Source organism: Macrobrachium rosenbergii, chromosome 23, assembly GCF_040412425.1.
Source record: "Macrobrachium rosenbergii isolate ZJJX-2024 chromosome 23, ASM4041242v1, whole genome shotgun sequence".
Classification (NCBI taxonomy): Eukaryota; Metazoa; Arthropoda; class Malacostraca; order Decapoda; family Palaemonidae; genus Macrobrachium; species Macrobrachium rosenbergii.
Window position 1 is genome coordinate 57,344,023 of NC_089763.1, and position 16,064 is coordinate 57,360,086.

The window sequence follows — 16,064 nt, forward strand, 5'->3', positions numbered from 1 at the left end:
TTCTCAATGATTATGCATTTGAGGAATAGTGTCAATATTTGAAATTACCTCTTGTGGTAATAATTTAGAAAAAGATTAATGAGGATAGGAAGTAGAGTTCCAGGAATGGAAGAAGATAGTGGAGGGCCTTGGCATCCTCAACTTCTGGATTAAGTGCCAAGACCTTCAAAGGTGAAATGGTGGCTGCAGGTGCCGGGGAGCTCTAGAGTTCTTTGGAAACTACCGAAATTCCCCGCCATTGGTAATTCCGCGTGAGCCTCTCCCTGCCAGACAGTTGTCCTCGGTCGGGAAGTGGAGGCCGAGACCAGGGGGCACCATGGAGTGCCACCTGGGCCAGCTGCTGCGACAGCTGACACAGGAGTTTTCGGCGCTAGTTCTGCCATGATCCATCGCAGCTCTTGTAGTTCATCAGCCAGAGTGAGAATGGCAGAATCTGACACCGCAGTGCGTCGGTGACGGACTGAGACAGAGAGAAGGTGGTCGGGGGCGGGGGGCCGTGAGAGGCTCGCAGGTAGCAATGACCAGCTCAGACACGGGTTGCTAGGCTGCACCTTAAGGCGAACTTCCGCTGTGGTCGGGAGGAACCGTCTCTCTTACTGACGCTGGTAGCAGGGTGCAGGCTGGGAGAGAGAGGGGTTCTGGGGTTGGATCCCTTGAATGGAGATCGGAGTTGTGCTCTGGCGCTGGCACTAAGGCAGGAGTCAGGCATATCAGAGGTTTCTTGTGCTTTCGTCGGTCGGGACAGACAGGTTTGGCTTTTTTCGGTGCACATAAGCGGCACACTGGCAGGAATTTGGCATCTCCGGAGGAGATCGATTGGGGCTCTGGCGCTGGCACTGAGGCAGGGCTGGGCACTGGAATTTGATCGGGAACCGATCGAAGGGGCCACTGTACATCGTACTCAGGTGGCACTGGTAGGGACTGCACATCCTCCTGGTACCCAGGGGGCTCCAGTCTTGACGAAGAGAAGCGGGGAGGATTGCCGCCGAGGAATGGGTTGAATGTGGACGTGGATTGTCGTGATTTCTGTGGGGACTGAAAGTCCTGCCCCAGGATGACGTCATAGCCTCTGGGGAGGGTGGCCTGCTGCGCCGGTTGCAAATTTTTGATTGATGAGGTCTTGTGACTCTCAATTGGACCGTAGGGAGTATCATTTTAAACTGATTTACTCCCTCGATCATAACAAGTTTTCGTCTATTGACAATGGCTCCATAGGGGACTCTGTCCCTTTGAATGAGGGAGATTTGCACTCCTGAGTCATCGAATGCTGTGACCCGGCGCACAGGGTAGCTGCCTCTGGGAGGTCCCACATATATGGGGCCTTCGGTGGGAGGGCCCAGTGACTTGGAATTTGTGACAATACAGGCGACAGTCAGGAGTGATGGGTTTTGTGTATGGGGCATTTCGCCCATGAGGAGAATGGCCATAAACCTTGCAGCTGCAGATTTGGCTAAGTCTTTCCAGACTTCACCTGCTTGGAGGGCGCAGACGAGTTGTTGGGTGGTTTTCCGCGGTGAAAGAGGCGCGGTTTTTCTTGTTTTGCTTTTCTCAGAGGAATGCCCCGTATTCTTGAAACCTTAATGGCAAGTTAAGGGCTTGCCGAGTTTCCATTCTTGTAAATTTGATCCTCCGAGGGAGAGGCAGGATTTATCTTTACATGGATCCTTCCTGGTGAGTAGTCCCATGTCTGCTGTATCAGCAACACTCGGTGAGTGTTGCTGGAATCTTTCCACTACATGGGTGGCGAGGTCAGGAGGTGTGGCCTGAAAATGCTCAAGTTTAAATTTTAAAAAGTACCTCCACTGCGCTGAAGTGGCTCCTTGGACCTGAGCTATTTATGCCTTCCCGCTCAGAATGGTACACCCAATCAGACCAAGTCTGGCCTGTTTCTTTGGCTGCTCTCCAACGTCTCCTCCACCGCTCAGGGGGTAATCTCATAGGCCTTAGTAACCCGGCAGCGTCTGGCTTCCCAGTTTCCTATCCTCTGCCAAAGGGTGTGGTGGCAACAAGTGCCTTCCTCGAGAATTTAGTGAGAACAAGGAAGTCTTGCGGGAAAGTTACCTTCCCAGGACTCGTTCGGCCCTCTCAAGCCACTTCAGGTTTTGCACTTTAGCACTGCTATGTGAGGCTATTAGTAGCATGTGTGTGGGCTCTGTCCATTGGCATGGTTCAGTTATGAGTGGCTGAGGCCTCATTCCCGCCCGCGGGAGAGGTGGCGTTCTGTGGGTTCTAACATCTGGAGCTCATGGACGCGCTGTCACTCCTTTCTTCCGGGTTCTTCTCTCATTCTTCCATTCCTCTCTCCTCCCGTTTTTCTTGGGTGATTCGTTCTTTTTCTCTCTCGACATGTAGAATTTGAAGTCCTCATTTTGTAGGGCTCTGGTATTGCCATCTTGAAATAATGGTTGTATGGACTGGACTCTCTAGCGAATCAAATATGTCTGAAGATTCAGGTTGTCTGAAAAGACTCAATTGTAGGAATCTGAAACACTCCAATTGATGAACTGCGGGAGAATGGATCTGTCTGAACCAGACAATTGATCAGTAAGTCTAGAGGCTGTTGAAGTTTTCAATATGTCTAGGTAAGACGTGGTTGTATGGCGAACAATTTTTAATATGCGTCTCCGGAAGATGTAACTGGATTTTATGTCGCACTCAGACTTGGCTGAAAACAGCGTGAAGTAAGGCGTTGTTCTAACAGACTAGAATGATCAAATCCTGTATGGGCTTAGATGTCATGATACACTGTTATAATGTCTCAAAGGACCTGATTTTTGGGTTTCCTGCGGGAATTAGAAATTTCTCACCTTTTGACGTAGAAATTTTATTAGTCTCTTAAGACTTGGAGATTTGTAGTTTTCCGTAGGAATTAGAAATTCTCGCCTCTTGTATTTTATTAAATTTTTTTGAGTCTTAGGACTTGGAATTTGGTTTCCGTAGGAATTAGAAAATTCTCACCTCTTGCAATGTAGAATTTTTTAGGAGTCTCTTAAGACTTGGAATTTGGTTGAGAAATTCTCTCCTCATGCGACGTAGAATTTTATTTGGTTTGCCTGTAGGACTTTGAAATACGATTTGTCCCTTAGGACTTAGAAATTAGTAACGGACAAAGCCCAAAAAATTTTTGAGAGAAAAGAGGGTACACACATCACGGAAGGGCAGGGCGGGGATGGGTGTGAGTCGACTGATACGCCTCACGGAGTTATTACAGGTTCTTAATGAATGGACCGTCTGTTATAGACCATCTGTAACTCGAAATTTCCCGGGATAGAGAGAATAACAGTAAATGACACAGTAATTTTTTCCTAGAGCGGAGTTCAAATTTCGCTTTCCTAACACCTAATTCGAGTTTAGCTAAACAGAGAACAATGCGAGCTGATTTCATCTTGTCACATTGTAGAATTTATTCGCGCCGCCTAAATAATTCGCTAATCCGAAATACAAAGTAAAATTTAACACGGAGGAATTTCTCGCACAATTCCTCGAAGCAAAAAAATATGGCAAAAGATTTTAATACCGAGGAGTTTCGCACTATTCACGAGCAAAAAATATGTAATTTAGCACAGAGGAATTTCGCACTGTCCTCGAAGCAAAGAAAGGTTAACTTTGCTATTTCCTAACTGCCTATCCTGAAGGCATGCATTAATAAATCTAATACGGCAGTTCTCTTCTCTCAGTGAATACATATCTATTCCTAATTCCTGAACAGTCACAGTGTAAAAAAATTTTGCTAAGATAAACACATTGCCCGTGAAACTCATTCTGTGCTCTTGTTGCTTAAGGTTCCGGAATTTGGCTCGCACCCAGCTGCTTTGCTAATTGCTGATTTGGCGAGAGTTGCAGATGCAATGAAGCAACAATAGGAAAGATGCAACTGCTAAGAAAAAACGAGATCTAAAGGCCAGGTCGCCATTTTACATATTTCCTGGGTTATGAATTATTTTTACAGGCTGGCAACATAAACTTTATTTAATTGACCTGCAGTTCTGACTTGCATAGAAATCGTAAAAAATAAGAAAAAGGCGACAATTTAGGAGCTGCAGGCTCTGCTTCATGAGAAATGTTACGCAAACGCGGGATAAATTAAGAATTATATTTACAAAGAAAGCATTGAGGAAAATGGATAAGTAAATTGATACAAAGGAGCTTGCAACGGCTGAAGATCCTTCTACTGGATTCTCGACAAGGGCAAGGCACAGTCCAAGATGAGTCCACCAAATGAGTCCCTCTGCAAGAGAGATTTACACATTACACACGCCAGTAAAGGAACAATACAACCTGAATCAGACTCGAGTTTGCACTGGGGTGCCAAAGACTCGAGGAATGAATGACTTTCACTTACACTTGAACACAAGGACATTGGAAATGGCCTGGATAAGCTAACACTAAGGACAGAGTGAAATGCTAGTACTCAAACTTTCTAAAGAAGACAAGCTGTCGTGGTGACTGAAAGGTCTTCTCACAATTTACCTTATGGGAGAAGCGGGTCTCTGTGGCGAAGAAGGACGAGGACAATCACATGGATGGCGTGCCTTCGAGATGACTGGAGTCTGCAAGGTCAAACTGGGGGGATGAATGGTCTCTGCTTGGCTTTGCTAAGCTTCGCCCAGCGTGTGCGGCAGCCCTCCTCTGTTGCTACGCTCCTGCTCACGACTAACTGCCCACTGCTACTACCGTCTTCCCCTTATAAGGCCCTGCGGCCGGGTGTTGGTGCGTGTGCAAAGCGATGTGTCGTGCCGTAGGTGGTCAGCGATTACGGTTGCCTCTTCCCGTTCCACCCAAAGGTAGACAATTCAGCAGCTTAATCTGCCTTTAGAAAGGTTGTTTTAAGCAGCTTGGTTAGATAAGCTTCTTAAGGAGTGGCACATTAAGTCTCCTCTCCTTGCCCTTTTTTATCCACATCATCTCAATATCTGTTCCAGGTAAAAGAAGGACAGATCGAAATGTTGATAACTTGCTCTGATTTCTAGGTCAAATACGATTGGTCATGCGGTGGCGACTTTATTCTCAATAAAGAAAGGGTAAATTAGGGCGGGGGGGAGGCACGTTGTGCAGCGACTTCTTGTAAATTATAATAATATGTATATATATTGTGTATATATATTTATATACATACATATATATATATGTGTGTGTGTGTGTGTGTGTATGTGTGTGTGTTACAGCCAAAACCTGAAATCGGCCAAAGTAGGAAGTGGTCGACGAAATGGCCAAAGTGGCGTGTGAGGTCAGTTATAAATTAACCATTGTATAATGTGTTTTGCCATGTTTGTTTAGCACTGACCCCTAGGGGATCAAATGTACCTAAATGGATTTGCTCTGAGAATTTAGTGCTCGCTACTGATAACTACATTTGAATAGGGCTAGTACTAAACACAGCAAAACATTGTAGATGAATTGGGCTACTGTTTGCCATGTTCAGTACTAGCCTTCGAATCAAATAGCTTTCATAATTTCAAGTAATCGAACCTTAACTCACACAACCTCGGCCATTTTCTGGACAGCACAACCACCCACTAGATTTCGAACCTTATTTCCATAACTAACAACTACACCATATGTATATATATATATATATATATATATATATATATATAAAATCATGAAACTACAAATGTTGCTTAATATCAAATTCACACTACCTCAGGAATATCCCTGATGAGAATCATCTGAAGGGAATTTAAATAATAAATGGATTGGTACTGCCTGGTCTCAATCCCTCGACACAGATACTTATCCAGTGACTCCAGTTGACGGTCTACCCACTGAGCTATCAAGAGAGGTATAAGTTAATGCCAAGTCTGGTGTACTTGTTTACCCGTCGAGAGCGGGAAATTGTACTTTGCTTTGGCATTAACCCACCTCCACCATGATAGTTCTTTGGTATGTTTGGAACACGCAGTTCTTATTATGAAATTTTTTATCCTACCGTGATTTATATACAATCATGGAGCTAACAATGTCACTGAATAAGTATCGTGTCGAGGATCGAGACAGCAGTAGCAATCCATTTAATAAATTCCCCTTCGTTGATAATCCCCAATTGGGAGATATTCGGGTATATAGTGATGATAACTTTAACATTCTTCAACTTCATGTTATTTATATAAATCATAGTGTGATTAAAAGAATTTTTATAATATATATATATATATATATATATATATATCGGGCAGTGTAAGGACAAAAGAAGTGGTGAGACATACAGGTAGGTGGAAGCAAGGAAGCATTAGGATGTATGTAAATGATTGGGAGGAAACATGGGTATCTTTGGAGAGCAAGGTTGGAATGTTTGAAGATCCTGCACAAAATTTTCTTTATGGAATTGAAGTGTGAATGTTAAAAAATTAATAGCTTCTGCAGTATTTGTGCATAAGAGCTTAACTGAAAGGATAAGAAATATGAGATTCTAAAAGGTTACCACAGAATGGATCAGTTCCTGTACATATATATATATATATATATATATATATATATATATATAAACTGATACAGTATTCTGTGGAAATTGAAAATAGTCTTTTATTCCTTTCATGGTCATTATGAAAATTCGACATGTGTTCCCTTGTATCTGGGCTTGCTTTCCTTAGTCACTTGGTCACGTGGTTTGAGTCTGGCCTCCTAGGCCACCTGTCGGTCCAGCTGTCAGATGGGGTCAAGAGTAAGGGTAGGGGCTTCTAACCTCATCCTTAAAGACTTGCTGAGAACCGGAAGGCTCTACCATTCTTTTACCATTGTTCAGAAGGGCTAAAAGTCTAAGGTATTACATGATACATATATATATATATATATATATATATATATATATATATATATATATATATATATATATATATATGTATATATATATACATGTATATATATACATGTACAGTGTTTGTGGAGTGCACTGTATATGTGTATGTAGATGGACTTGTATATACATTTTTAGAAATTCAATTTTTTCTTGATGTTTTATGGATAAGATATATATCTTAATATAAAGAATGAGGTTCCTTTGCCAATCCTTCAAGACCTCTCTTCTGTTTTTCGATCAGAATTTTTGTCATCAGGTTAGAATATTCTTTTGTATGAAAATAAACATCTTGTTTTCATAGATATTGTCTCTTGGCTCTAAGAATATGGCTCAGTGATTGGTTAATATAATATTCATGGGGAATAGACTGCCTACCATTGTCGATCGAGATTGGATCACGATTAGTTGGAGATGTTTCTAAAGGCAAACGTTTTCTCTCTTCTTTCAGTCCATTATGATATACGTGTACGCCTTTCCGAAGAACTAAAAATGATGTACTCTCTCTCTCTCTCTCTCTCTCTCTCTCTCTCTCTCTCTCTCTCTCTCTCTCTCTCTCTCTCATAGGTCCAGCAAGGTTAAAACACCTTGTGGTATTGGAACTTTTTTTCAGGTTGTTTAATAGTTTGTACTTTTTGGCATATTTTTATTTAATTTACAATATAATTACGCACCGCTGATCACATGCCTCTCGCCAGTTGAGAGCTACTACTCATATGGCCACAGAGCTGTTGGCATTGAGGCCGAAGGAGTATTTTATGATCTGATGGTCATGGCACAGTTCTTGATATAAAGAATATCGTTAGACATGGGCAAACTATAAATTCTATTGTGATCACTAGCGAAAAAGTAATATGATCGTAATCAGATAACTTCTGTAAAGGTTTTTCGTAAAACTACATGAGCATAACATCATTCGTACCAAGGGTTATCTCTCCCTCTCTTTCTCTTTCTCTCTCATTCAGGATGTGTTGCTGAAGCCATTTTTCCAGATTAAACCTTATCAACATTACTGTAGCGCATTTGAAACTGAAATGTTGTTATATTTGTTGCCCTCGAGCACAGAACCTGCTGATTTTGCACATGACCACAGAGCTCGAGCTGCCAGACCAGTTAATGAAGAAATGACAGAAGGAACCTTACATTTTATGGCAAGGACATTCAGATTCATTATGTTTTATTTATTAGCCACTTTAGCTAGATTTTTCAAGAACACTCCCACCTGATAACGCCATTGTTTGATGGGATGTCTTCGACTCACTGTTTTGTTGATTTTGAACTTGGTGCCAACACTGTAACCTCTTTGGGTCCGAATTTGCGAGTTGGCACTCTGTACATTGCAACTGAAGAACCAGTGTACCAAAGAATTTCACAGGAAAGATTTGTCAGCCTTAGCGGTCGAAGCATTTTCAGTTTAGGCTTAACGCTATCGTCGCTGCATTCCCACCTCAGAATGAGCAACCATCTCCGCTAAAAGAAAATTTTAGAGTTCCACTACTGAAGAATTTCAGGTATTTGTGAGGCGATGCGATAAGCTAATAAACTGCTCCTTTGTACAAATGCATTTGGTTTAACAAGGAATTTTCCGTGTTAAACCGATTGCATTTTCCGTTCTGAACTGCCCTTTTATTATTGAACAGAATGCTTTATGAAAATCTGAACAATGTGAAAATGGCTGCAAAAGGAAACGCTTGCGGTAGAGCGGAAGGATTGTCCTTCGGAAGAATAGATAAATTATAGTAATTGGTCTGTGCACAGGAAATAAAAGAGATACTATCATTGGAAATGTTACCATTATTAGCCTATTTTTCTTTTAGAAACTTTGAATGTAAAACTTTAACGTAAGTTGTACATATATATATGTGTGGATTATAAAAGAGCCCCAAACTGTTCGGTATTGTATATAAATAGTTATAATATCTGATTCGTCTCTTCTTTGACCAGTAAACTTCTTTTAAGCATCCTGGTGAAGTTGTTGGGCTAAAACAACTTCTAATTTTACTTTTGGTGGTCATAAATCAGCAAAATGCCACCGAAGTATTCTGATGAATGATGAGAATTGCACCGTCGTTTCTAGGACATCAAGCGGCAGGTGTGATATCCAGGGCAAAAGGAATGACTGGTATGACAGTATCATGTTCGAGAGACAGAGAGAGGAAAAAAAGCAAAATACACGTGGCGCTGTGAAAGATGGAATGCCATCAACGGAGATTGAAATAGGGAATACAGACGACTACGTTGACACTGGTTTTTTTCTTTGGTTTTTTTCTGCATTTTTTTTCTCACAATCATCTCACATAGGAGAATGAATGCAGGACAATATCGATAGGAATGGAGATTAAATGGGGGAACTGTAAGCTTGTGAGACCAGACTCTTTTGGCAAAGTGTGCCGTGGATAGTTTTTTCTTGCAGGCTCCTTTTATTTCTCAGTTTACTTGTAAATTTTCTTGAGTAACTAGCCCTAGCCACTCTGTGTCAGTGATTTTTAACACCTGTCATCTTCTTGAAAATCTCAAACTTTTGCATCTTTTTTACTTTCTGGCGCAACCTACGGAACAGGCTGGATGCCGTGATCTCAGAAAGTCCATTTTCCAATATATTTGTTGCATCTTTCTTCCGCTAATCTATATCCATCCAAGCCCATGCGTGTTGTTAGCCCCCTTTTTCAGTAGCATATTTGTCTGGGAAGTCTCTTGAATATTATGGTTTCATATTCTTTAGCGCGATGTTCATTGATGTGTATATTTTATGCTCAGTTATTGCTTTAATTGATCGCCAGTAAAGCTCAGTTAGCATGAGTGTGACTTTATTACCTGTGGATTTATTTATTATTATTAGAATTTCTTGTGGTATATGCTGAATCGGAAGGATTTCAACAAGAGAGATGAAACAAAATGCCTCATAATTCTTTTGTAAATAGACTCACTGACCTCTTTTAATATTAACCAAGTCTTGTAGAGAAGACCAGCAGTTTTTGAAAGATAATTTCACTCATAAGTTAAGAAGGACATTGGAAATAATGGTAATAATGTGTTTATTGCATTAATCCTCAGGTCACCCTTAATTCCTGAAAAGTTCACCTTAAACGGCAATGCATGAACAGTACTAATATACACACAGGTGTACAAGTATCCATGCTTGCATAAATACATGCATGAATCTGTTTTAATATTTGAATATTTTCTCGTCTTCATATAGATAATCCTACATATCACTAATGGAAGGACAACTAAGCCAATGTTCTATGGCCACTACATGAGGTAGGATCAAGAGGTTAGGTTTGATTATCGAGGCAAATGACAAACCTTGGTTTAATTATTCATATAGATAGGCATACCATAATACGTTCAACGAGTCGAAGCTTAATTGTGGTTAAACAGATCCTAAGGTGTTCCCAGACCATTCCTCTCAAAAGTATTCCATAACGGAGGACACATTACAGATTTGGAAGCTTGCTTAAAAGACCCATGAAAATTAAGATCCTTACATCTGCTGCAACCTCCATCAACCCCGATAGGCCTGGGCATCTTGATGTGTTCTTGGATACCAAAATATTGTGTTGCTAAGCGTGCGTAGCATGATGATTGAGTAAGGTGACTAGAGGCTAATGAAAACAGAACTCTGAGGCAAGGCGTCTGCAGGTTGGCTGGGCTGTTGGTGAGCCTGGGAAACTTTGTGGGGAGTCACAAAGATTCCTATATTTCAGTAGGCCATTACAAGTTTGTAAGGAAGTATTTTTCTGTGTTTTTCTGGTGATAATATGGTGCCCACTGTTTTGACCCACAACTGTGTCTCGTCGCAGTGGGCGACGGCGTGAGAGTGACAGAGCTGTTCTTGCAACTTCAGGAAGTTGTGATAATATGGATTTTTCATGGCGTCTTTCTGTAGCCATAAGCTAGGCATAACTACAACACTGGCAAGTATGAAGAGTGGAATATTAGTAATGACAACCCTGATTATGCTCACCATGTAGCCATCAGTGAAGATAGTAGCGAGCGTTGTGGTGATAGAGATGTTCTTCTTCTTCGTTTTAACGTGCTTTTTCCCATTTTTATATGGGGTAAGCACGATGCCTTCTTTTTGAAGGACTTAACGTTGGTAAAAAATTAAAATTAATAATCATTAAAGAAAATAAAATCAAAAGTAATTAACAATAAGCAAAATTACTTTTTGAAACAACATTTTCTAAGCCAATGCCTTCAAGTAATAAAAGTCTGAGGGTTTTAAGTTGAAAAATAAAAAGATCTGGTGAAAGAATATTGATGAACTTCGACCCCTTTTCCGGCAGTTTTTAAATTAGTACAGTAAGACCTTAGAACCTGCATTCCCTTAGTTGCTAATAGTGGAACTGGACAAACTTTTTGAATTTGCAGAAATTAAATAGTCAATAGATATTCCATGTAAAAATCCCATATTTTTCTTTTCTAGAGAATCTGCCATTCCTTTTCCTTTAGCTAAATTTGGAAACTATTAACTAGCCATAAGGATAGAGCAGAGTTTATTTCTAGGGTTTTTGAAGCTAGAATAATCTCTAGTGGTCATTCATCTTCTTGTGGCCTGTAATCTCAGCTACTTCTCAAAAAAGTTGATTTTGTTCAAGGAACAAGAAAGAAAAGTTATCTTAACCGTCCTAGGTAGTTTAGGCAGAGACGATTCAGATGAGTTATTCCCACTACTTCTTGAAAAGATTTTGGATGCTTTCTCATTGAGAACTTTATCCTTAATGTATTTAAATAGAGTGTTACAGGTGATCAGATATTATGTAACCCAGTGCCTCATTCAGATGATTATGGCAGTGTTGATTGCATCAATTATACCCCAATACACATCCTTCTATTGCTTTTCATGTTGCTGGAAAAAAATTATAATTTAGCTGTTAATGTAAATGTGTAAATATTTTAACTCTTGACAATAGATTTCTGATTTTCAGTAGGCTTGCAGTAAACAGTTATGTATTTATGATGCACTTTTAAATTTATATGGTTACATCAAAGGTATTTTTGACAGTGGGTATCATTTCAGTGTTAGTTTGCATTTGACTGGCTTGATTTTATAGCCCATATTTTATAGAAAGATTTAGATCCCAAAAGTTGCATTTTTCTATCGCATTTAGGAGTTTCAGTTGATCCATAGCAGAATTTTTATAGTTATTTTTTTATGAGCTTAGATCTGCTTTATTTTGAATTGCACTGGTAGTGTTCATTGGAATTTGTTTCTTTGTCTTTCCTAATGATATAACTGTTGGTCTAGAAAATATGGCAGTAGGTTATGCAGGTGACACGACTCTTTTTGGATTTATTAATTTCCCTAAAAGTTAAATAAATTTCCAATAGTATAAACAGAAACCTGGTACTGATCAGTAACGGGTATACCCACTACGTTCTCTCTGCCCACTACTGTATGAGGGTGAATTCTGACTTAAGACTTTATTGCTTAACTCATCTTGTACCGTGCTTCTACTCCATAATCCCTTGCACATTGGCAACTCTGTACTCAAATGTCTGAATATTGATATTACTGTCCAGCTCTCATTTATCTTAAAAAATATTACTACCAGAAACCTAAATATCATTTATAAAGCAGTACTGTCATATAATTCCTTTTTCTGCTAAATTCTACTAAATACTGATGTACCGTCTCTTGGGATCTTTATCTTGTAAGCAAAATGCTTGTAGTTGTTAGTTTTTCTTAAAAATGGTAATAATGATTCCGACCATCGTTGGAAGTTTCGTTAGCAATAGATTTAAGGCAAGATGCTTGTTTTGCAGTGTCAGCACCGATAATCTGTGGAGGTGCCTTTGCTGACAAACAGATAGTAAGCGAGGAAAATTGTTATTCTCCTTAAAAGCGCTCCTTATCATTGCATTAGTTATGACGATATATTTTCTTATTAGTTATTACGATATATTTCATTATTTATATATGAATATATCTATCTGGAGGCTGAATTATCTTCATCTACCTATTTATTCGCTGTACTCACTCCAGTTTTTCTATTATATGAAAGGGCATTTGCTTCTTCTGTAGAAGTGTGCCTAGCTAGTAATGGCCTTTTATAGTAGACGTTTTCAATATGAATGTTTTTATTTCATTAGTTATAATAATAATGATAATAATCGTTGTACGGTAACTTTATCACATACACAATTGTTCTGTGCATTGGTAGAATTACTAACAGGACCTCATTCAAACTGGATGGTATCTAGTGGAGATATTTATTCAGAAAAAGTTACAAGCTTTCTAGGACAAACAGTCCTCATTATCAAGAATCCGTACTACTTGTGTTTTCATGAAGGTAATGAACCTTGTAACCCAGAAAGAATGGCCGGGTGTTACAAGGTTAAAATCCTGCTTCTGGACACTGTTACTGAATATAGGGACGTTGTCTTATACAGAACTTGATTCCTTCGACATAAGTTACGAGTCATGGCAGAGTTAGGAAAGAATTCAGCGACATTTAAGATATTTAAGATATTCATTAAGAAATCAAGCACATCCAGAAAAATTCTGATTTTATTTTGCTAAGCTGAGAAAGTATATTCCTTTCTCTCCATTCTACTGGTTTTTTATTTATTTATTATTTTTTTTTTAGTAGGTCGTTCCTCTACCTAAGTTTACATTCAGACGCCTACGCAGTTGGCATTCGGTATTGTCGCCTGTGGTTTTTTTTTATTCTAAATATAATTTATGGTAGATAACTGCTCTTGTTTTTATATCATTACTGTCAAAATCAATAAATTTGGCTCCTTATTTGGTGTTTCTTATGCATTTCATTATTATTTTCTTTTCTTTACTGTGTTTCCATTATTTCTATCTTTTTTAATCAACGAATTCCTATTAAAAAATTCACAGATCACATGTATGATTTTGCTATTGACTGGAGTAAAAGACATAAAATTAATAAATTCTCTCTCTCTCTCTCTCTCTCTCTCTCTCTCTCTCTCTCTCTCTCTCTCTCTCTCTCTCTCTGAAGAGAAAGCCAGATTAGGGCGAAAAATATTTGAAAAATACTGTGATTTCCAATATCTTCTTTGTTATGTTCGATATTTGTTTTTCGATACAGCGGAGAAGAAATTGGAGTGTAGCTATGAATATTTCAGCTTGAGTGTCCTGTCATGCTTGGCTTAAGTCAACTCTTGCAGGAGAATGAAAAGATATAAACGCCCCGGAATCGATTTCTGTCAACTCATAGCATTTGAAAGACTGGAAGTAAGACAGGGGACCTACACCATAAACGTGAAAATTCAAGATAAAATTATAAATAATTGTGTTTTCCACAGCTGGACATTATTATTATTATTATTATTATTATTATTATTATTATTATTATTATTATTATTATTATTATTATTATTATTATTATTAATATTTTGTTTATCACAGTCTGTCCAGACAGGTGGTTTACAGTGTGGGGTTCTGAGTCCATATTGTTTCGTTTTTATACTTCATGTGTTGTTTCCAGTTGGTACCCAGCCTCCATCTTCCATAATACTCTAGTCGTGGGAATCATGGCTGCTATGAAGAGTTTGGGGAGAGTGACTTCCCCTGGATGATTCGTTTTTTAAAGTTGACCTCTGCTAACCTTATTCTAAAACTTGTAAATATTGTTTCCTAGTTGTTCATTGTATTCTGGAGGAAGTTAATACTGTTTCCCTATGCACCATAAATCTGTAGGCAATGCATTAGCCATGAGTGTGGTATTTTGTGAAACGATTTTTGGTAGTCTGCCCATGCCATACTCTAGTTTATTTTCTTTTTATTGCTGTTCTTCATTTATCTATCAGTGATTGGTCTTCTGTGTCCTGCCTTTCCATCTGCATCCTTTCTGCTGGCAGGAAGTGATGTTTGTTTTTCCCAGGTAAAAGAACAGCCTTTCACTAATGATGCCTGTCAGCAGCTTTCACATTTCTAATAGGCAGAAAATTGTACTGCAGATGCTTACTTGTTGCCTTCATTCTTGTGTTTTATACATGAGATATCATACCTGTAGTCATTCATTCAGGAACTGCAAGGTTCCTGTCACAATGGAACTAAACCTTCAAACAGAACTTGACCACTAACCACTCCACAACATGGCTGATATCAAATTCACCCCTCACCGCCAAGAATCTTACACAAGTACAACCTAATGAAAGGGTAATTCCAGGTTCCAGTCCACCATTGCAATGTTGCTTGCATCAGTAGTAAGCGTGTGGCTGTCCTGGTGGCTAATAAATGCCGGTGTCGTGTTGTTAGAGAGTGCTTTCTTGGTCGCTTTGAAGGCATTTTGTTGGATAGGGTCGTATGTGTCTCATCATTGCCTCGGAGAGAGATGTATACTGAGATTATGATTTTGGTGATGTTGGGAAGGAACTTGGAGCAGTAATTTACCATTCCCATGAATTCTTGAAGTTCTTTTATGGTTTTTGGCTGACATCGTAGGGGAAAAGGATGTCCCAGGAATTTGATTGAGGGATCCCCAGTGATGCATTTATCAAGATGAATGATAAGCTGTTGTCCTCTAGAAGAGGTAGTATGGTCCTCAAATGCATTTGTTTCATTGACAGCATGCTCGTGTTCCCCAGAATCCGTGAAGAACACCAACATGTGAGGACCATTGTACCTCTCCTAGAGAATAACAACCTAATTATTCATCTTGATAAATGCATCACTGGATACCCTCCATCAAGTTCCTGAGCCAACATGTTTCCAAGAATGTACATCTTTACCCCTTAAAGTGTCAGTCAAAAACTATAATAGAATTTCAAGAATTCATGAAAATGGTAAATTACTGACCCATATTCCTTCCAAACATCACTTAAATCATGGCACTACTATACAACACCCTCAGAGGCAGTGCCAAGACACTTACATACGACCCTACCTAGCAAAATGCCTTCAAAGTGGCTAAGAGAGCACTTTTTAGCGCCATGAATCTGGCATTTACTAACTCCCAGGCCAGCCTCACGCTTAACACTGATGTAAGCATCATTGCAATAGTGAAATCATAGAGCAAATAATCCACAGTGCCGCCAAATCCTTTGGTTTTTATATTCAGAAATCAACTGCAGCAGACAAAAATATGGTACATTTGACAGAGAACTTCTCGTCATACATCTAGCAACCAGACACGTTCGACTGCTGCTCAAGACTACACCTTTCACCATCCTGATAGATGACGAACCCCTCATCCACACCCTCACCAAATAACAGGATGCACACACCGCCCATCAACAATCCCAACTGTGAGCAGTCACTGAATTTTGGAAAACGACGAAGCATATTCCCGGT

General features: G+C 39.5%; 1 protein-coding gene across 1 annotated transcript in view; it reads right to left on the reverse strand.

Moving 5' to 3' along the window:
- Positions 1-552: 552 nt before the first annotated feature.
- LOC136851131 (uncharacterized) overlaps positions 553-16,064 on the reverse strand; it is a 52,125-nt gene continuing 36,613 nt past the window's right edge. Inside the window, exon 3 of the mRNA XM_067125098.1 lies at positions 553-1,126. Within this exon, the coding sequence (XP_066981199.1) occupies positions 553-1,126 (574 nt within the window). The remainder of the gene's footprint in view (positions 1,127-16,064) is intronic.